This window comes from Danio rerio, chromosome 24 (genome assembly GCF_049306965.1).
Source record: "Danio rerio strain Tuebingen ecotype United States chromosome 24, GRCz12tu, whole genome shotgun sequence".
Classification (NCBI taxonomy): Eukaryota; Metazoa; Chordata; class Actinopteri; order Cypriniformes; family Danionidae; genus Danio; species Danio rerio.
Genome location: NC_133199.1, coordinates 25584028 through 25605881, shown reverse-complemented (window position 1 = coordinate 25605881; position 21854 = coordinate 25584028). Strand labels below are relative to the sequence as shown.

The 21854-nt window shown below is 34.1% G+C and overlaps 1 protein-coding gene and 1 long non-coding RNA gene across 3 annotated transcripts in view; one reads left to right on the top strand and one right to left on the bottom strand.

The window, feature by feature from the left end:
* The window catches only part of pan3 (poly(A) specific ribonuclease subunit PAN3), a 28426-nt gene extending 23586 nt beyond the window's left edge, over nt 1-4840 (bottom strand). Inside the window, exons 1-4 of one of the 2 annotated variants that reach the window (XR_012399053.1) lie at nt 4216-4834; nt 1013-1134; nt 825-897; nt 668-738 (exon numbers count right to left, since the gene is read on the bottom strand). Coding sequence is in view for 1 of the 2 variants with exons in the window: in NM_001105692.2 (NP_001099162.2) it covers nt 668-738; nt 825-897; nt 1013-1134; nt 4216-4555 (606 nt within the window). In the remaining variant the exon portion in view is untranslated. Of the gene's footprint in view, nt 1-667; nt 739-824; nt 898-1012; nt 1135-4215 lie in introns of both variants that reach the window. The other variant, NM_001105692.2, reaches the window with a different exon arrangement.
* LOC141380680 (uncharacterized) lies at nt 4159-10529 on the top strand. The gene is made up of 3 exons (XR_012399320.1): nt 4159-4968; nt 9572-9717; nt 9892-10529. It is a non-coding gene; the product is annotated as an uncharacterized lncRNA (long non-coding RNA).
* The last annotated feature ends 11325 nt before the right edge of the window (nt 10530-21854 follow it).

Here is a 21854-nt window from a genome sequence, read left to right as displayed (position 1 = left end):
TGTTGTGTACACCATAATTTAGTATAAAAATTCACTTCAAACGAGTAGCGGCTTGGACCAGGAAACAGTATTCTTTACGCCATGACTGAACAAGGGGATATTAATTATCAAAAACTAACTATTTTCCCAAATAATATTTTTCATTTTTTTATTATAATGTTTTCTTAATTTCAATAGAGTCTTTAAGCATACAAATAAATGTTGGCCTTTTAAAGTTTAGAATGGGGGTCCCAAGCAAGGATTATCATTTTTGGCGGTCCGCTGACTCTAAAAAATTGAAAACCCCCCGTCTTAGAGAGTGTTTACATAAGACATGTTCTTGCATTCAAAACAACCAGATGGAGCACAATAGAAGGGAACAGAGCACATTGGTCTGGACATCTCATCCAAAAATGCTATGGAGATGGTCTAAATGTGTATGGTCATCAGAAATGTAAAACTGAGGAACTTGAATCCAAATGTTTACTTTATTCCAGTGAATTTAGTCTAAAAGTTAAACCCTGTGTAAACAGAACTTCAAGCATTGCTGATAAAGTATACATTTTTATATTTTATATGTCCCTTTTCTTGTGCCCTTTTGAAAGATGTCTTTAATACAGATGCTTCATCCACTTACAAAATAATTGAACAACTACAATACAATACAAACAGCATAACTGAGACTCACCTTTCTCCTCTGCGATATGCTTAAAGCACCAAAGTCACTGAAGAGAGATGATGTTGGGGAATTTACTGGATCTAAAAATAAGAGCAGACATTAAAAAATGAATCTTTGCACAATGGCTTTATCCACCAAAAACAAAAAAATTATTGATTTTTCTCACCGTGTGTGCTGTGGCTATAGCTCTTGGCACCATCATTCAGCAGACTTGGAGAACTGCTACTGCTGGTCATCCTCTGAAAACCCAACATGTGAAGTATCCAGGTATTAATCGCCACTGTGTGTTCAATCTGGTATCTAATGGTTTCATGCACATCACCAAACATAGTAACTTGTGGTTTAAATCATCACCTGCATCATTGAATATTTGGATTCTGCTGGGCCTCCAAATCCGTTGACCCCAATAAAGGTGCTGCTGAAGTACGAGTTGGTCAGACTGGCTTCATTCAGAGCACCTCCCTCCATCCCAGGGACTGCAAAAACAACAGTTACCTTGGTGTTATATATGTATATAGATGAGCAATTCCGTGCAAATGTCAACCTTGCGATGAAAAATAAGTTTTCACCAAAATATGAAAACCATTTCTGTTTTTTTTTTTTATGTAAGCAAGTGTTTTACAGTACTTCAGAAATACTCAAAAATGCATCTGTCAATGTTTTCAAACTATTCTATTTGATTTACCAAAGTCACACAAGTTGCAATTTCACATCCGTCACATCCATAACGGAGAGATGTCACATCCATAACGACACTTTTTTCCTCAAATAAAATAAAAACCAATATTTTTTGTTTTTATAAAGAGCCAACTTATATCCTTTTGATTATCATTATGTCTTTTGGGTTGTGCAGTTTAATTCACAGAATTTTTACAAAGTATGTTGTATACTGTAAATCCGCAGACTTTTCATGTTTATTTTCCACATTTAAAGTTCAAAACATGTTTACAGATTGATGTTTTTCTGGTTCCATAACTGTTCTGGAAAATATAAACAGATGCTTCAATTTAATGTTAACACATATCTTCTATTCGGATTTATGTTTTAAGTTTTTACTGCAAATGTCACATTCATAACCCTGAAATTGCTCACATATATACAGTTGAAGTCAGAATTATTAGCCCCTTTTTAATTTTTTTTATTCTTTTTAAAATATTTTCCTAATGATTTTTAACAGAGCAAGGAAATTTTCACAGTATGTCTGATAATATTTTTTCTTCTGGAAAAAGTCTTTTTTGTTTTACTTCGGCTTGAATAAAAACAGTTATTAATTTAAAAAAAAAACATTTTTGGGACAAAATTATTAGCCCCTATAAGCTTTTTTTTTCCGATAGTCTACAGAACAAACCAGCATTATACAATAACTTGCCTAATTACCCTAACCTGCGTAGTTCACCTAATTAACCTAGTTAAGCCTTTAAATGTCACTTTAAGCTGCATAGAAGCGTCTTTAAAAATATCAAGTAAAATATTATTTACTGTCATCATGGCAAAGATAAAATAAATCAGTTATTAGAAATAAGTTTTTAAAACTATTATGCTTATAAATGTGCTGAAACAATCTTCCCTCCTGTAAACAGAAATTGGGGAAAAAAATAAACAGGGGTGCAAATAATTCTGACTTCAACTGTATGTATGCATATATATATATATATATATATATATATATATATATATATATATATATACATATATATATATATATTTACAGTGTTTTAAAAGATTAGTGTGCTTTCATAAAAGAAAGCGTCATCGAGTTTCTCCTGAATGCTAAAGCGAGGTTTTAGAAGTTGCTAGACATCATTTCCCACTTTATTATGACAATACAACGAGGCTTTTTTAGCAAAGCTTCATTGAAACACAGTAGCTCACAAAATGCATGTTATTATGTTAAAGGTTTCTAAAGATGCTTTCATCTGGCCTGTAAACAAAAGCATGTCGCTTGTTATGGCAAGCCATTTAATATATTAATACTAGTCTACTCATCTAGAACTAGGAAAACTGTGTCTAATAATGGGTATTAAAATAAAATAAATTCTAAAAGACAAGTCAAAACTGGATTACTCCTGTACACACAACAGATACACAATACATGTAATGCATGTTTTGAAAGATTGTCATATTCATCTTTAAACAAAGAATACACAATTATGCATCTTAGGCAATATTTTAGAAAGAGCTTCTAAAGCATTTTCGCATTATTTGTTACTTTTAAATTGTAATTGCACCTGTTTCCGCTTCTCTTTAGCTTTTTACCTGCAATACGTGCAGACAAATAATGTTTGCCGTTACCGGCTTTTAAAAACAGTCATGGACAGAGATATTTTTTAGGTATTCACAAAGGCCTGGAATGAGATCCAACAACATCTATAACCAATATCAACACTGAGACTTCTTAAAAAAGCCCATATTCGTCATCTGAAGGTCAACTATTGCTGTAGCCACCGAGATAATAGCCTGTCTCTCTTCATTTTGTATGTTTGGTGATTGTTTGTACTGTTCTTGTGTTGATGGACGAGATGGTAAGGGTGCCTGTATGTTTCTGTGTTCTGCAGAGCAGGAACCTGCTAAAAACAGCATTTATGCTGAATCAGGATCATCTTTTATTCTTTCCTGTTTAAAAATTTTAATAAAATAAATAAAAAGTTACTAGTAAAAACTTGAACACAAAAGTATCAGACTGAATGCTAGAAAATCTACTATTACAAATACTAGTATGAATTAATACAAGTACTAAGCTAGTACTGTCTAATTATAAATATTAACAATTAAAACGGTACAATATACTAATCAGTGCTGCATTACTGAAGCACTCACTGTTAAAAAAGACATTAGCTTGTTTTAAGTAATGTATGTTAAAACAGCTTGCCATATCTCCCAGTAATTAAAAACTGGCAATTATTGCATTTGAAAGAAAGAACAGTTTTGTATTATTTGAAACCCAATTGAACCCCATTTTACCCTTGGTCTAATGTGCAGACCATCTCAAAAGAGCAACTTTAAAAGGCATAGGTAACATATTCATCATTCTAATTGCTACAATTTATGAAGGTAACAAGTGCAACAGTAGAGCTAACTTACTCATCTAACGTTACAGAACAAACACTAGTAACCAATAAAAGCACCAGTGGTGTCAAATAAGTATTATTTGTAAGATAAATTTTAAAAGATAGCCTGCTAGTTTATATTGCATTTCTGAAGCACTGAATAAAAATAAAAACTGCATGAATTTAAGTCAGTCTTGTTTAATAGCTTGCCATATCTTCCAGTTATCAAAAACTAAATGTGTTTTTTGAAGAACATGTTTGAACCCTGCTAAAACAACACAGTTTATTAACAAAGCGTTTCCACATTAGCTGTTGAAGTATTTTAGTTTGTCATTTAAAAGTGCTGGCGCGCTGTGGAGGAACATGTTGATATCCAGTGTTGTTTTGATGGCGAGAGGTAGGCCCCGCTAAACCACGGCCTCGATTTAGACAAAGGCCGCCGTGTCTCCCAACAACTAAACAACAACAACAACAGAGGACAGGATGCATTAGGCCTCAGTGCAAACTTACTGGACAACAGCTGTCCCTCGGGGCCGAGAGAATCGTTCTTTTTGGAAACGCTCGCAGGTACGCCGCTAGCCGCGCTACCCCCGAGCACGTATCCCGCCGCGGTCACTGCTCCTCCGGCGAGAGATAAAGACACGGGGCTTCCTCCTCCTCCGCCGCCAGCACCTGTACCACCACCGTGCAGAGAAAGGCTCGCCATGGACGGGTCCTCGTGCAGAAACTGGCATTCATCTCCGTAAAAACAAGTCTTGTCTTTAGCATAATAGCGACAGAATTTAACTTTCACACCGGGTATCCCGACACCCCCGAGCGGAGCAGCTGAAGCGGGGAGTCCACTGTTCATGGCACCGCTGCTGCTGCTGCTCCCGCCGGAAGACACTCGCACATAGAGACTCGAGTCGATGTTTAGCAGCAGAGTATGTTTAAAAACTTCGGAAAGAATGAGCACCTTATTGGACGTTTAGCAATAAAATCAGCCTCCTCATCGAGCCAGATCGCTAGTCAGCAAGAGCCACACTTTTGTCGCCATGCACTGCTGATACTCGTTCTCGGGATCCATTGCTGGCCTAGTAGTCCATCAGCCTTGCGTTTGGCTAGGATCATGCTGTTGTTGTTGTCTTCTGTCTACACTTGTTCGGCTAAACGCTAATAGCTCAGCTGAGCATGCTGGGTATGACTAGCAGGACTGCAGTTCACGTTAAGAGTCAACAGGGGATTCATTTATATCATAAAGCACACATTACAATCGTTGATAAGGTATTTGCATCTAGTGAGTTTACTTTTTATTTTATTTTTCAATCTTTGTATTTAGATTGTTCTTACTCTCCTATCACTGTCCCTTATGGACTCAATCTAGGGCCATGTATAACTGCAAAATAAAAGAAAGTCTTGCAAATAAAAAATAAAGTATCGAGCAAAAAATATATAAATGTAAAAATAAATGCAAATCTCCAAAAACCACAGTTTAAAAATTAATTTTGCTAACAGAGGACAAAGGCAAAATGAAGTTTAGAAAAATCAAAATTAAATTTGCAAACAAAACAAGGACTGATAAAAGTTGCAAATAAAAACCAAGCCGTGCAAAAAATATAAATATTTGCCAAAAAAAATAATAATATATATGTATATATATATATATATATATATATATATGCAAAACATTTTTATAGCATTGCCTTTACAAATCCTGTCCAGCCAATTGCAAGGATCATTTTAATTTGCTTTTTAGTCAATCGTGTGTTTGCGATGCTGTTTTCAATTTTCACTTCTTCGCGTTAAAAGCTGCGGTTTAACTGCACTTTTCTCCTCATAGACTTCCATTTATACACACGTGAATGCGTCAGACTAGAAACAAAAGGTAATGCGGCAAGTTTTACAGTTCGCTGCGTTGGAAAGTTCAAGCTTGGTGAACTCTGACCTGCGAAATCGCATCACATGATTGCGTGAGACCAATCAAGGATCAAAACACGACCTCTCGCTTTTTTAAATTTCTAATCATTATGTTTCACCCCGCCCTTTTTCACAGCGCCGTACGACAGATTTTCGCAAGCTCAAACTCTAGTGTGACCGCAGCTTCATTTTGTGGTCCTGATTTCACAAGGGGGCGGAGTCAAGAGAACTTGGGCATTTACGGCAGGACCAGCCTTCATTTAAATCTCGTCATCATCTGGGCCTGGTTTTTCAAAAGGTTTAATCCGGATCAAATTGATATTATTATAGTATTATTTAATACATTTTTAAGTTTTCATTACATTTTAGGCATGAAATCCACGCTAAATCCACCCTTCTGATGGGATCAGTTTAATCCAGGTTTTTTGGATCAAAGTGATCCAAATCCTACAAAAAAGGTCTGAAAAACCCAAACTAAAGGTTTAATCTAATCCGATTACGTAATCTGTTTTTTCTTTTGAAAAACCCATTTTCAAGATTTGATCCAATCCCTTATCCAAAATCCTAGTGGATTACTTTTGAAAAACCGGGCCCTGGAGACAGTATCACTGAGGTGGTCTAAAGCTTGGTTTATACATCTGCATCGAGTGATCCGCATGACCCACGGCGCATGCCTTGAGCGATGCTGTGCATTTATACTTCTGCATGCGTGCTATTTATGTTGCTTTGCAATTACACTTTCGAAACACTAGCTGGCAGTAGGTTTTTATGTTCCTCTGTGCTGAGATTCTTTGCTGGTGTTGTTTTTTTCTGAACGCCGCCTTAATGTACAAGTGGCTCAAACTCGCTCATTTTGAGACGGAAACCGGCGGACATGCAATATTAATCATAAGGTAAACACAAAACAAAACTTTCCAAATGAAGCTCTTTCACAGGACTCAACACTTGTAAACACTGGCTCCAATAGGTTCGTGCGACTCTCGGTCCTGCCCACACTCGTCAGCGCTACAAAGCTCACCAATCACAGAGTTTGTGCTACGCGTCCTTGCAACGTGTAGTTAAATTTTTTGAGAGGTGCGCAGCAGTGTCGGCCACGGCGAGGGCTATGCAACCACGCGCAGGCTGCACCAGAGCATACGCATGTGTTTGATGCAGAAGTATAAATCAGCCTTTACAGCCCTTTAGGTCAGGGAATTGCAATTGACTGGACAGGTTTTGTAGAGGCAATGCCATAAAAAAGTTTGCAAATATATATATATATATATATATATATATATATATATATATATATATATATATATATATATATATATATATATATATATATATATATATTTGTTTTTTTAATAGCAAATATTTTAGTTTTTTTGCACTGCTTCATTTTTATTTGCAGTTCTTTTTTTGTTAGCAAATTTCATTTTTCTCCCTCAAAAAAACGTTTCCCTTTGCAGTTCTTTATTTTTGTTAGCAAAATAAATTTTTATTTCTCAAAAATTAGTTTTCAAATTGTGATTTGGAGATTTGCATTTATTTATTTTTTTTGCTCAATACTTTACTTTTTGTTTGCAAAACTTCTTTTATTTTGCAAGTGTATATGGCCCTAGATTGACTCTATACTCCCTTACCATTACACATACATGTAAAAAAGGACACCCTCTTAAATTCTAGAGCTGCACAATATTGGTCAATCCGATATTGCTATATTTTGTTTTTCTGCTATATTGTGCTATATATGCCGTTTAACCAGATGACTGGGTGAAATGGTGCTATTTCGAAAGAATGTATTAAGTTTGATTGGTTGGGATGATTCTGTAAAGGAGTAAAGCATGCATAAAATGTAATAAACACAATTCAAACATAGATAAACACAACAGAGGAAAGATAAAGTGAAATAAGCATGCTTTATGGTTTTCAGGGTATAGTCAAATAGTATTCAGGTACATAAAGTTTACAATAAAATGTAAATGAAACAATGAAACAACACAAAAGTCTTTACTGTACATAACTTTACTGTTTTGTTCTCGAATGCTTTAAACTCTCTCAGGCCTTAAAAACATGCAAATTATAAACTTCATTAAAAGATCCTGAACTGTGATCCTGATCAATTATAATCTCTCAACATTACATACAGGGGCGGATTTTACCAATAAGTGAGATAGGGCCCCAGGAAATCTGGGGGCTCCTGATAAATACCTAGAAATATAAATTATACCCATAAATTATATAACATTGTTTTCTATAATATTTTGTATGATGAGGATGTATCACATCAAATATTGAGATAATTATTACATCTGCGCAAATTTGTTCCCCACCCCAAACGTGCAGTCCAGCAGTCAAATCAGGTAAATATATTGTTTTAAAAATTATTTTTTTTCCTTATTATCTTTAGTTGTGAATTTATTTTAAGAAAACAAATCATTTAAATATTTAGTGATTGCTTTACGATAAAATGTAGAAAATGAGATTGAGTGATGAATATGAAGAGTTCAGATGCAAAAACCTCTAAGTACCTTCTGAAATTTCCAATGAAAACCTATATTTTTCTCAGCCTCCTTTGTTTATATTTAGATATTTCACTTTAAAGACCAGGAAAAGGACGTATTCTTTGCCATAATAGGGATATTGCTGAACTTACACACAGGAGCCAGGTAAAAATGCTAATTTTAGAGAAAAAATTCAGATAGCATTTAGAGGTTTTTGCCTTCAAACTGTTTATATATATATTGAAAATATTAATAATACAAAGGGTGCATTTTAGGACCGTTGGACACCATGGCTGGAATTGTTTAGGACCCCTAAATCAATAAATCCACCCCTGATTGCATAACTTTCAATTTGACTATTGCGGATGTGCGCATATTGTGATATTGATGCTGAAATTATATATTGTGCCACCCAATTGAATGAACAAGATATAACACCTTATGATTATTTCTTCAACAAAAGCAAAGCCGGGGTGAAAAAGCTGTGTGACAAACTTATGACTCAATTGGCGGTATCTACTGTAGCAGCAATTATTAAAAGTCATCTTTTTTGTATGGGTTTATCAGATTCTCACTTTGATTTCTCAATTAGTGTTGTTTCAGTATAATAAGGGTGGGCATATACTGTATAGCTGCACAGCTCTTGCCACAGCTTTTCAATCAGGATAAGGTCTGGCCGTGCAAAACATTGAATCTTTTGTTTTTCAAGCTGTTCTGATCTTATCGAGATCTTTTTCCTACTATAACCTAATTTTGACTGAACTTGGGTGACTTTGATATATACAGTATAGAGAAGGTGCTGCTGGACTCAGTGACTGTTAAGTGTGCAGGTCATGAGGCCACAAAAAAAGACCAAAATCCAGCTTGCACCAGCTTGCTAGAATTTCGGTATGGGTTGTTTGTGCTGATCTGCTTTTTAGCTTTAGGCTAGTCTGTTCAAAGGACATTAGCTGTTACGGTTTGTTTAGATGCAACTTTACAAACCTGTTTTTTCTCCTTCTGGCAACCCTTCCAAACATGCCATACTTGTCCAGTCTTTTGTTTTTTAACAAACAAAAGATTTAACAGTGAAATTCTTGGTTTGTCTGCTCCTTCTTTGGGCATTACAAACCTGATCTGAGATGAATTTGCTGGGATGTCCACTGCTGAGAATACTGGTGTCTTGATTAAAATAATTAATATATTTTAAATACTACTTTAAATGTCTTGAAAGACTGACATTGTTTTAAAAATAGATGTTTTGCTGTTTTGTCCTTCCCAGACTTATGAAAGGAATAGAATCTCTAAGATCATTGCTGATGTCTTTCCTTAATCGCCATTGTGTTCACACACACCTGAAGGTTTCAGACCAACAAACATCCAAATCTTCTGCTTTTCAAGAGCTACTCACATGCACTGATGTTCGAACACAAAGAAGAAAACTGGAAACCTGTATTTCTAAAATTCATCTGACATTCATGGTATATTTGTTTTTTTGGTTACAGGATTTTAAGTAGTGTGCTGACATATAGCACCATGCTGCTCATGGCGACCCGAGTTTGATTCCCAGCTCAATGTCCTTTGCCGACCCTTCCCCTCTCTCTGCTCCCAATACTTTCCTGTCTGTAACCTCCATTGTCCTTTCCAAAAGGTGAAAAAACCTAAAAGTATTTATATATACATTATGGGTGAGTAAATAGTAAGTAAATTAAACATTTTGGGTGAACTATTACTTTAATTCCCATTTTAACTATAAGGGTAACTTAAGATTCACATTGACTCCATTGTCAAAAAAGCTCAACAAAGGCTGTACTTTCTTTGTCAGCTGAGGAAGTTCAACCTTCCAAGGACCTGCTGAAACAGTTCTACACCTCCATCACTGAATCAGTCCTCTCTGCGCTTCAATAACTGTCTGGTTTAGCTCAGCTACCAAATCTGACCTTCGAAGACTACTTTGAATAGTTTGGACTGCTGAGCGAATCACTGGTACAACCCTCCCATACTGTCCAAGAACTGTACTTATCCAGAGCGAGCAGAAGGGCAGCCAAAATCTCTCTGGACCTCTCACACCCAGTACACTGCCTCTTTGAACTGCTACCTTCTGGTCGATGCTACCACAGGGTTTCTTCCCACAGGCGATCCTTGTCATGAACGCTTGATGATAAAAACTGTGGAACCAACATTACTACTTAATATACACTTTTTAAACACACTTATTTAACAACACACGTTACAAGCCAATTTGCACATAACAGCTGAACATTTAACGTTATAGTAATACCTGTACACACAATTGTCAATTTGTATATTTGCATTCAGTACTTATTTCTATTTTTAATTTATATTTCTTATTTGTTTTTGTCCTGTCTCTGTAATTCTGTTGCACTGTAAAAGCTTCTGTCATCAAAACAAATTCCTCGTATGAAAGCTCTTTCTGATTCTGATTAAGTTTGTCACCCATGGAATTTTCATTTTGTCATCATTACAGGAAGCTGGGATATATTGTGTTGGTTTTATTTGGCAAATATTTAGACCTGACAAGGGCCAGAATTTTTTATGTCGTGATAGAAAACAATATAATTCAATATATCCTTTTTACATGTAATATTTTACCAGTAAAATTTAAGATGTCCAAATAAAACACAATATATTATTATTATATTTTAGCTCTGGTGAAATTAGGACACCACTTCAAATATTTTTCAGCTTATTGGATTTGCCATTAAAAGCCACTGGTTTTACAAAATAGCTGAAAAATGAACCTACATTTGAACTTGCAAATGAACATTTCAAGTATGAATATTATAATATTTATATATAGAATATAAAACAGTTTTCACTCCTTAAATACTGAGGGGAAAATTACACCTCCTTTAATAAATTTTTTTGCGTTTTTACTTTTGGACTGTAGCCTAATACATTGGATCTACTGTAGTTGTCTGTCTACCTGTCTATGTTTATGTGTTTTATATATTATGTAGGCTAATTATTTACAGCTTAAAGAAAACTGTTTTATTGATTTACTTTTAACAATCATTAGCCTGCTAATGCAAATTAATCTTCCAAAATACAAAGATGTCCTCTGCAGATGCTGGCCGACTAATACTGAACCTGAAACGTTTAAAGAAGTGTGTGTGTGTGTGTTTGTGTATATGTGTGAGTGTGAGTGTGAGTATGTGTGTCACTTACAGGCTGAAGTGAAAGTCTTCTTGCCTCTGTTCGCTGTCCATCCTATTTCACGGTCTGACAAGAGTCGGGGAACAAACTGTTATGTATTCACGCAATGCATCTTGGAATCAAGCTCTTGCTGGGTAAGTGAGGCAAAACTGTTTATTTACTTGCGGCAAAAACTGCAGTAATTCGTCCGTTTTAATGGCTTGTCTTATGCAGAATATTGTTTGTTATAAATATATTCAAGACTGAAAGTCTAGTCTGTTGAATAGTGTTTTTTGTTTTATTTCTTTCTGTCACATTTGTATTGTTTTCTCTTTTACCGTAGTGCTGCTCGTGCTGCACTGGAGCTCGTTGAAGGACGGTTTAACTGAAGCTCATCCGCGATGCGACACTGATGGATCGGTAAAGTTTCTTCTTTCTAATCAGCCCTCAGTACAACTGTCTGTCTGGAACTGTGAGACTCATTTACAGCTGGTGTTTAGCGTCACCCACGGAATAAACTGAGATTACAGATGCCTCGTTACATTAAACTAAATGTTACAAGGTGTTTGGTGCCGCCTCAGTTTGAAAACGTGATTTCTAAAGCACCTATTTAAAATATGCTAAACCTAATACATATCCATTTGTTTACTGTATGTGGTATCATGGCTGATAATTTAACAAGCTATAAAGTGCAAGTAGTGAGCATTTGTCAATGAAGAGCTCATAATTTAACATCAAAAAGTCACTTATGTAACTTATTAAGAAAGCACACTTTCAAGGAATAGTTCACTGCAAAATATAAAATTACTCATTTTTTAATCTACTTATGCTTCAAGTCGATATGAATTTTTCTGTCAAACACAAAAGAAGATATTTTGAAGAATGTAATAATAAACTTACTTCTCATCATTTAGCCAGTTAAAATCAGGTAAAAATAAAAGCAGAACTGTTGATTTTACTGAAATTGCCATAATAACCACAGAGATTTGTATTTTACCGTCAGAATAAGTTTATTTTTAGCATTGATGGTGAAGATGATTGTGTGTTAAAGAACATGGTTTTTTTTTAGACTGTAAGATGCACGCTGGAAGAGACTGACTTAATGAGTTCTGACCCAATCAAACTGGATGTCACTGAAGGACAAGTGGTGGAAATTTACAGTGCATGTGAACAAAATAGCTCCAATGAGCGTAAATGTCTCTGCTATCAAAGGTTTGGATAGATGATGGTTCATTTGTTAATGCAAGTTTAAACTGTTTATTCAATGTGTGATATTAGTGATAAACCGCTAATAGTAGTGAAGCTGCTGGTCAGACTATATCGCTGATTGAATAATAAATAAAATACAATTATTAAAATTCCTCCTAGGACAAATTCTTCTATCCATCTGTTACAATGCATTGAAAAATTGGGAAATGAAAAATATTCTGTGATCTGTGGCAATAAAACTGTTACGGCTGTTCGGGCAACACAAAGTAAGTCAAACGCTTATCATATAGAGGAAATATATTTATATTAAGACTAGCACTCGTAAAGCATCGCTTTAAAAAGTGACTTCATCCTGCATGAATCGTTTCAGATGTGTTTTTGTTGTCTCTAGGAAGGCCATCGGTTCCAGTTCTCAAAGCTATTTTAAAGGCAGGGTCTACAAATCTAGCTCAGTTAGTGTGCACTTCTGAGGGGTACCCAAAACCAACTCTCAGGTGGTATGGGAACAGGTAAGAAGAAAGTTATGGTTGCCGATACAGTTTCTGGAAAGTTTATGTTTGTCACTCTGTTTTGATTTTGTGTTTATTTAGTGATGATGCAGAGGAGGGCATGACAAGTAGTGCGTGTAAGACAGAGAGCACTTTGATAAGTTATTATAGTTATCTTTCTAAAAATCCAAATCAGAAATGCTGTGCCAGTAATGCTCTGGGAGAAGAATGCACTGAGGTCTATCATTATGGTATGCTTTTTTCTTTATTTCATTGTTATATTTAATGTTCTTATTCTCTCCAAGACTGCGTTTATTTGATCGAAATACAGTAAAATTGAGATTACTTTGTCACAAATTAACTGTGATCCGTTTAATATACGGTATTGACCCTTAAACATGCTCTACTTGAAAAATAATTGTTTGGCCCACATCTTGGATTGAATAATATACTGACACAACTCTGATAAATATCATGATAACCTATTATGATGATAACCTATGGATAAAAGATTAACCAGGTGGTTACACTACCTGTTAAAGGGTTAATATGTAAGCTATTTCTATGATGGCAAAGCTGAATTTTCAGGCACATTAATCCAGTCTTCAGCGTCACATGATGCTTCAGAAATCATTCTGATTTGTTGCTCAATAAACATTTATTTATTGTCATTAGCAGTGTTGAAAACAGTTGTGCTGCTTAAAATTTCTTGGGAAAAAATTCTTATTTTTTCTTCCAAAGAGCATAATTTGATTAAAACACAACTTCTTCTGAAATATTATGAATGTCCTTACTGTTACTTTTCATTAACTCAATGCATCCCTGCTGGAAAATTTCACTGTATATACAGTTGAAGTCAAAAATATTAGCCCCCCTTTGAATTTTTTTTTTTTATAAATATTTCCCAAATGATGTTTAACAGAACAAGGAAATTTTCACATTATGTCGGATAATATTTGTTTGTTTGGAAAAAGTCTTATTTGTTTTATTTCGGCTAGAATAAAAGCAGTTTTTTAATTTTTTAAAAGCCATTTTAAGGACAAACTTATTAGCCCCTTTAAGCTATATTTTTTTCGATAGTCTGCAGAACAAACCATCATTTTACAATAACTTGCCTAATTACCCTAGTTAAGCTTTTAAATGTCACTTTAAGCTGTATAGGAGTGTCTTGAAAAAGATCAAGTAAAATATGATTTACTGTCATCATTGCAAAGATAAAATAAATTTATTTGCAAAGTTATTTGAAATGAGTTATTAAAACTATTATGTTTATCTATTATGTGTTGAAAAAATCAAATAGGTTGAAATTGAGGAAAAAATAAACAGAGGTCTCATAACTCAGAGTGGCTAATAATTCTGACTTCAACTATATATATATATATATATATATATATATATATATATATATATATATATATATATATATATATATATATATATATATATATATATATATATATATATATATAGTGTTACATACTGTATTAATGTTTTTATGCTGAGCAGTATTAAACCTTCTGTCTAAATCCCAAATTAAAAGTGCTTCTATGATCGTTTTGTTAATTAAATATAGCAATATGTGCCACAAAAGTTAATTTAATGCATTTTAAGGTGAGTTAACGCTGCTTTGTGTCTGTTCAGAATTTTCTGTACAAACAATAACTTTAGAAGTAAGTCAGAGAGTATAGAGATATACTACAGTTGCAGTCAGAATTATTAGCCCCCCTATGAATTTTTTTTCTTCTTTTTAAAATATTTTCCAAATGATGTTTAACAGAGCAAGGAAATTTTCACAGTATGTCTGATAAAATTTTTTCTTCTGGAGAAAGCCTTATTTGTTTTATTTCGGCTAGAATAAAAGAAGTTTTTAATTTTTAAACACCATTTTAGGGACAAAATTATTAGCCTCTTTAAGCTATATTTTTTCTCGATAGTCTACAGAAGAAACCATCATTATACAATAACTTGCCTAATTACCCTAACCTGCCTAGCTAACCTAATTAACCTAGTTAAGCCTTTAAATGTCACTTTAAGCTGTATAGAAGGGTCTTGAAAAATATCAAGTAAAATATTATTTACTGTCATCAGGGCAAAGATAAAATAAATCAGTTATTAGAAATGAGTTATTAAAACTATTATAATTAGAAATGTGTTAAAGAAATATGCTCTCCATTAAACAGAAATTGGGGAAAAAATAAACAAGCGGTCTAATTATTCAGAGGGGCTAATACTGTAATTCTGACTTCAACTGTATATACTGTAAGTCATCCACCACAATATAAGCCAAGCTTTATTACTCACTTAATGAGTGTTCAAGCTAAATTTCATCAGTTTGACAGCAAATATTATTTTGATAATATAGGAGTGTTGGCTTTTCAGTTTAGTAATAAAACATTGAAAACTGTGTTGTTCTCTTACAGATCTGAATGAGGAGGATAAGCAAAAGTCTCAAAATATAATTTATCTTAAATCTGGTCAATCTTTGCTGCTCAGAGCTGCCAAAAAAGATTTGAGAAACCCAGGAATAAAATGGCACTTTAATAACACAGTGGTAAGATGTGGATGGAGAAACAATAAATCATACATTCACTGCTCCGAACATGTCCTAAAGTTTTAGCTTATTTGTTTCTGCACTTTATTTAGATCAAGGGAATCACCTCATTACAATATTATGACTGGACAGAGCACCTCTTTATCGAATCAGTTAATATGGCACACAGTGGGCTTTACCTCTGCACATCAGATACTAAAACCCCCCGAAATTGCAGCACCCATGTCAAGGTCTTTGGTGAGTAAAACAATTCGCTTATTTATTCAAATGTTTCTTAAAAATAATTATTAAAGAAATATTTTAATATTCTGATTTATTTAAAGTGGAGATCAAAAGTTTAAGTTATTTTAAACAGGAGTAAAATGACTTTTAAGCACAGTATAAAACATGTTATGCCATATTTTCTTATTCAGTATTCAGAAAACAATGAAAAATATCATGTTCAAAAATTGCATAATGCTTCAATCTAATGCTAATGAAGGCTGATTTGTCATGCAAAAAAAAATGACTGTGACATTTTTCTATCCTTTCTTGCAGAACATGATCAAATTGACATATTGCATCTGAACGAGAACAACAGCATACTAGCAAAAAATAAGACAGACTTTTGCTTCCAGTCTCAGGTTTTCTCCTACCCAAAAGCCCGGTGTTATTGGATCACACCAAATCAAACACAAATACAGTGTGACGAAACTTCCCAATCAAATTTTACCAGGTATTTAAATCATGCTGTCCATTTAAAAGCAGATGATGCTTTGTGTTGCTGGGTTTGCTTATTCTCTTTATTTTCACTTCAGTACGTTTAAGCTGTGTAACACTGAACCAGGTCAGTATCAAATGAAACTCGAGACTCAGGAATACAGTGTCATGAGGAATGTATCTCTGTGTATCTCAGGTGAGTAGTCGTAAAAGTTAGGACATATTTATAAAAAGTATTACTGAGAAATAATTTAATATGCGATGCATTTCACAGATATTCCTAAAATTACAATACGCAAAAATTCAAGCTTCACTACTTGTGAGACTGAAAGCCCTTTACCTGTGACTGTATCCTGGAAGACCTGCCCATCCCATGCTAAGTAAGTCATCAACCATAAAAATGCACCAACTATGGTATTTTAAATGTCAGTTTTTGTCCATTGATCCAAGGTACAAAAACAAAACACTTAAATTTTAATATAATAATGCAGCATCACCTTTTTTCTCATAATGTCTAAAATGGTTTGTTTAAAGATTCCATGGGCTCTATTTTACTGATCTAGGCGCAAAGTCTAAAACGCATGTCGCAAAAGCATTAAGGACGTGTCCGGATCCACTTTTGCTATTTTAAGGACAGAAAAATATGCTCGGCGCTCTGGCACATAGTCTAACAGGATTGTGCTTATTCAGTTAATGAGTTATGGGTGTGTTTTGAGCATGCATTAAACCAATTAGAGTTCCCTTTAAAAGTCAGTTGCATGGGGCTATGGGGCATTTGTTATTTACAAGGCAGACTTTGTAAGTGGAAAAACTGAATGGACAAACTGAATGCTTCATTAGCGAGAAAAGGATAACGTAAAAGGATAGCGAGGATAAAAAATAAGCCTCCTCTATTCAGCTCGTTTACTTTACTTTTACTCTTTACTTTACTCCTTTATTTTCCTGGATGAGGAAACTGTGTTGACACACTCCACTGAAGACATCCATTATATTTAATTTAGTTTGTTAAGCACAAAAATTTGTTTCAAAACTATTTCTAAATTCAGTTCTAATTACCAGCAAACAAATAAATGAACAATAATAATGAAGTGTGGTCAACAAAACTGAGTTATATCCAAACACACGTCCTATTGTTGTGTTGCATACATCTACAAAACCTGACAGGTGGACAAATAAGCTTGTTTTCATTAAAACACATATAAATATGGATAAAAATAAATAATACTAATGATGACATTATAATAATAATGTTAATTGTTATGAATAAACTGAAAAGAGCCCCCCAAGGTGAGGCATGGAGGCAGGCATTTATGTAGTAAATAATAATTTTTGTAACATTTCAATCCTTTATTATTTTTATATGTAAAGATATTTGTGTTTTACTGTACATCCTGTGTGTATTAAACCTTTGAGTGTGCATAGCTGCATAACTAGCACACTGCGCTGGATTTTAGACCAGCTTTTGGTCAATGGGGTGATCTATATCAGTTCTTCAAAATAGCAACATGCCAACAATTCGCCTCAACACACCTCCTTTATAGACCACCCCCACACCCATTAGTCTGCAAAGTGGTTGAAATGGATTTGCTATTTAAACAATGTGGTGGAAAAGGTGAAAATTAGGGTGGCGTTGCTCTGAAAATATAAACAAATGGCCCAAGTCTTGCACCATTGTGCTGGGTGTATGATGTGCTCTATGTTTTTAAGACACAATTTGGTGAAAATAAATCTACATATATGGGAACAACTTGTAGTGTACGGCAGGAACCTAAAGGTTTTAGGTTCAAAACTTTTTATTATCTATATAAAAAAATATGTTTAGCATATATAATACAAACAAAAGATATTTTATACAAATATTTTCTGCTTGTAGGTGAGCACAATGGAAATCATTAAGTCGAATCAAACAATTGACATAAATATAGATAAATCAATGATTATTGTTAGGAAAATAGTAGAAAATGTAGTATAGAAATAGCACAGAAATAATACAAAATCATCTGGTATCTACAAATAAAAATGCATTAAAGCAAAACTGGCAAAGACCATAGCAATATTGTAAATATTAAGACATATTTTGACAATAAATCACTTAAACTACTGTATTTAGGTTATTGTGTAATAATCTGGTGAAACTACATGTATTACAAAAGAGAGAGCAATCAGAAGCTTCGATGATGTAGAACTAATTGATGAACAAACTGATTGTTTTTAAAGTTATTGTATTTATCTGGTTAAGGTGGCACAAGTAATGTTCAAAGTGAGAAATAATTTACTTCCTGAAAAAAAATGTGTGTGGGAACGATTTAATGGCATAAACAGCCATAATACTTATCCCTAAGCCCTAACACTAAAACAATTTAAATATTTTCACAGATGTGATCCTGAAGACTGGAAAGAGATAGCTGCTGACCAGCCAGAGTTTACAGATTCAGATCAGTTCTGTCAGAAGAAAATTGGCTTTTCCAGACGGCACCTGAAAAGCGAGGACCATCTTATCAAATGCTGCATCACTAATGTTGCAGGGACTGGCTGCAGTGAAAAAATACTACTGCAAACCAGTGAGTCTAAACCTAAATTGAACATCTCTGAAACTGAATGCGGGATGTAACTTTGACTTTTACTAGATTTTACTAGGGTTTTTGTAATTTTGTTATTCTAAGGGTTGTTTTAGAATTTGATTTATTCAACAAGGATGCATTAAATTCATCAAAAGTGACAGTAAAAATGTTTCAAAATCATTCTATTGCAAAAAACATTCTTTTGATCTTTGTTTATCAAACATAAATGATCATTTTAGCAAAAAAATAAGCAGGTCAGCCATTTTTAATATTGGTTTTTATAATAAATGTGTCTTGAACATCGTGAGCATCGCAAGGATTGTGTGACTATGAAGATTACAAATAGGATTCATGCTATAAATTCAGCTTTGTCATCACATAAATACAGTATTATTCAAATTCATATGAAGACAAAGCTGAATTTCATCATCAGACTTCTTTTAAAACATTAAAACAATCAAACTGGAGTCAAATATTGAACCAGTATTCAAAGACTAATGGTGGATACATTACCCGAGATATTTACATATTTTGTATGTAAATATGTGTGGAATATTTTAAAACCACACAGAGAGGAACAGAATCTAAATGAAACATAATACCAAATATTTTTTTCCTGTCTTTATTGATAGCAATTTTGAGCAGGTGTTATTCTTTGTATTTTTAGTGGTTGATTTTTATGAAAACTAGCTCAGTAACCAACTCTGGAATTTAACTCAGTATTTCAACTTGAACTATTTTTTGGGATTGCAGTACTAAAATATATTTCACAAAAAATTCATCTAGTTGACTTTTTCATATGCAACTGTTTCCCCTTAGAGTCTCACACTTATTATGTGATCTGTTTCCTGCTCATCGTTATACTCTTCATGATTATCATTGCATTAATCATCTTCATCAGAGTTAAGGTAAACCTAAAATAATGTCATGATAACCTAAAATCATTGATTACACTTTGAAACTAACACTGACACTCTTTCATCACAGAAACCTAAGTACCAGAGTCAGATCCAGATGATTCAGATGATCGGACCCAACGACAATGATTACATTTATATTGACTTCAGAGAGTTCAAATATGACTTGAAATGGGAATTTCCTCGCGAAAATCTCGAACTTGGTAAGGATTGTTATTGTTTTTACTTTCTACAAATGATAAATGGAGTATGAATGTTTTTCATGTGGTTCTAGCAAAGTCGGATGTACCTAAATGTACTAAAATGTAGTTACTGTAAGTAATGCAATCTGTGTTGTTTAAATTCTGATGGAATTTTAGTTTTATTTAAATTTTTTGAAGAAATGTAAGTTTTTGTGTTTGTTTTTGGAAACTTAACTATGAATAGGGACTGAGCAACTTTAAATGGTGTGATCTTGGTCAGCTCTTGTTCAGTCTTTTCTACAGTGTAAGGACTGTGGTGAGATTTTAGCCGAACTTCTCAATTAGGTTTGGGTCAGGACTCTGGTCTGGCCATTTAATCTTTTCAGTGATTACAGCTTTAAAGAACAGATTTACCAGTCTTTTCGGGGGAACTAGAATGAGTGAGGGACTTAAGGCATGTTTTTACTATTGAGCCGAACAGTTCTGTTTGCTTAAACATTCCATTCCGTGCCGATCCGCTCCAGTCAGCACAAAACCCGTCCAGTCAATTGCAATTCCTGGACCTACTGGTTTGTAAGACCACCTCAGTGTTTTTCATGTGTTTCTAGCAGCGTTGGATGTTGCTTTAATTAAATTACTTATCTACTGAAATACTAAATCACAGGTGTCATTTCCAGTTCCTGGAGGGCAGCAGTTCTCCACAGTTTAGTTTCAACCCTAATTAAACACACCTGGTCAGGCTAATTAAGTCTTTCAGGCTTGTTTGAAACCTACAGGTAAGTGTGTTGGAGCAGGGTTGGAAGTAAACTGTGCAGACCTGCGGCCCTCCAGGAACTGAAATTGACACCTGTGAATAAACCAGTAGATATTGGATTACTGTTCATTTTTAGGGGATTTTATAACAGTTACTTTAAATAAATTTGCCTTTAAGCTGGAATGAGAGTGTAGTTACAAGAAAATACTTTTCATTTTCCATCTGTCTTTGTGCAAGATGTAACTACAGAACAGTCAAGCTTTGAATAGGAAATTAATCAAAACTTTTTTACATTTTTGAGTGAGATGCTAATGGTCTGATCTGATTCAATGATTTATGCTAAGCAAAGCTAAAAGTGCTCCGACCAGACCCAGAGATCAGCTGAATGTATTCAAAAATTATAAAACTCAATAGTTTATCAGTTTAGGAGGCTAAAATGAGCCTACTGTATTTCCAAAAAAGTGGAGTGTTATTTAACGTAATACATTCAGTATCAAACAGCTGAAAACAAGGCCTGGACTCAAATGTAAATAATTAAAAGGATTTAATTTCTATTGTCTATGTATTGAGATTTGAAGGTATTTTAAGTAGTATTGAGTCAAGTAATTAAATTTCTTACTAGTTAAATTACAAGACATTACTATGAGAAATTACCATTTTTATAAAGGGTAATGCGTTATTTTGATGGCTCCTATTGCATGTTTTATTTGCAAAAAGTTGCATTGCAAATGCCAATTACTTCTCATTTGAGTATTAGTAGACTGTCTGCTTAATATAGGTTGATATGCTCCTTCAACAGATATTTAACTGACTATAAGTAACTTTGCAAGTACATGTCAACTTACAACAACCTTAAACCCAACCTAACAGTCTACTTATAATCTAATGAGAATTTGTTGGCATGTAGATGCAATAAACCTTAAAGTCAACAAAATGCGTTAAAGGGACCATCAAAATAAAGTGATACTATAATGTAATCAGTCATTAACTACCATTTTGAAGTAACTTACCCAATACTAATTTCCACAGGGAATGAACTTGGATCTGGTGCTTTTGGGATGGTTGTTCAGGCTACAGCATATGGGATCAGCAAGCCGGGTGTTTCTGTTCAGGTAGCGGTAAAAATGTTAAAGGGTAAGTAATGACAAATCTGTTATGAATATTTAAATAAGATAAAATAAATAACAACCTGTGCTTTGTATGCTTGGCGGATTAAACAGAGAAGCACCAGGCAGTGGAGAAGGAAGCTCTGATGTCTGAACTGAAAATGC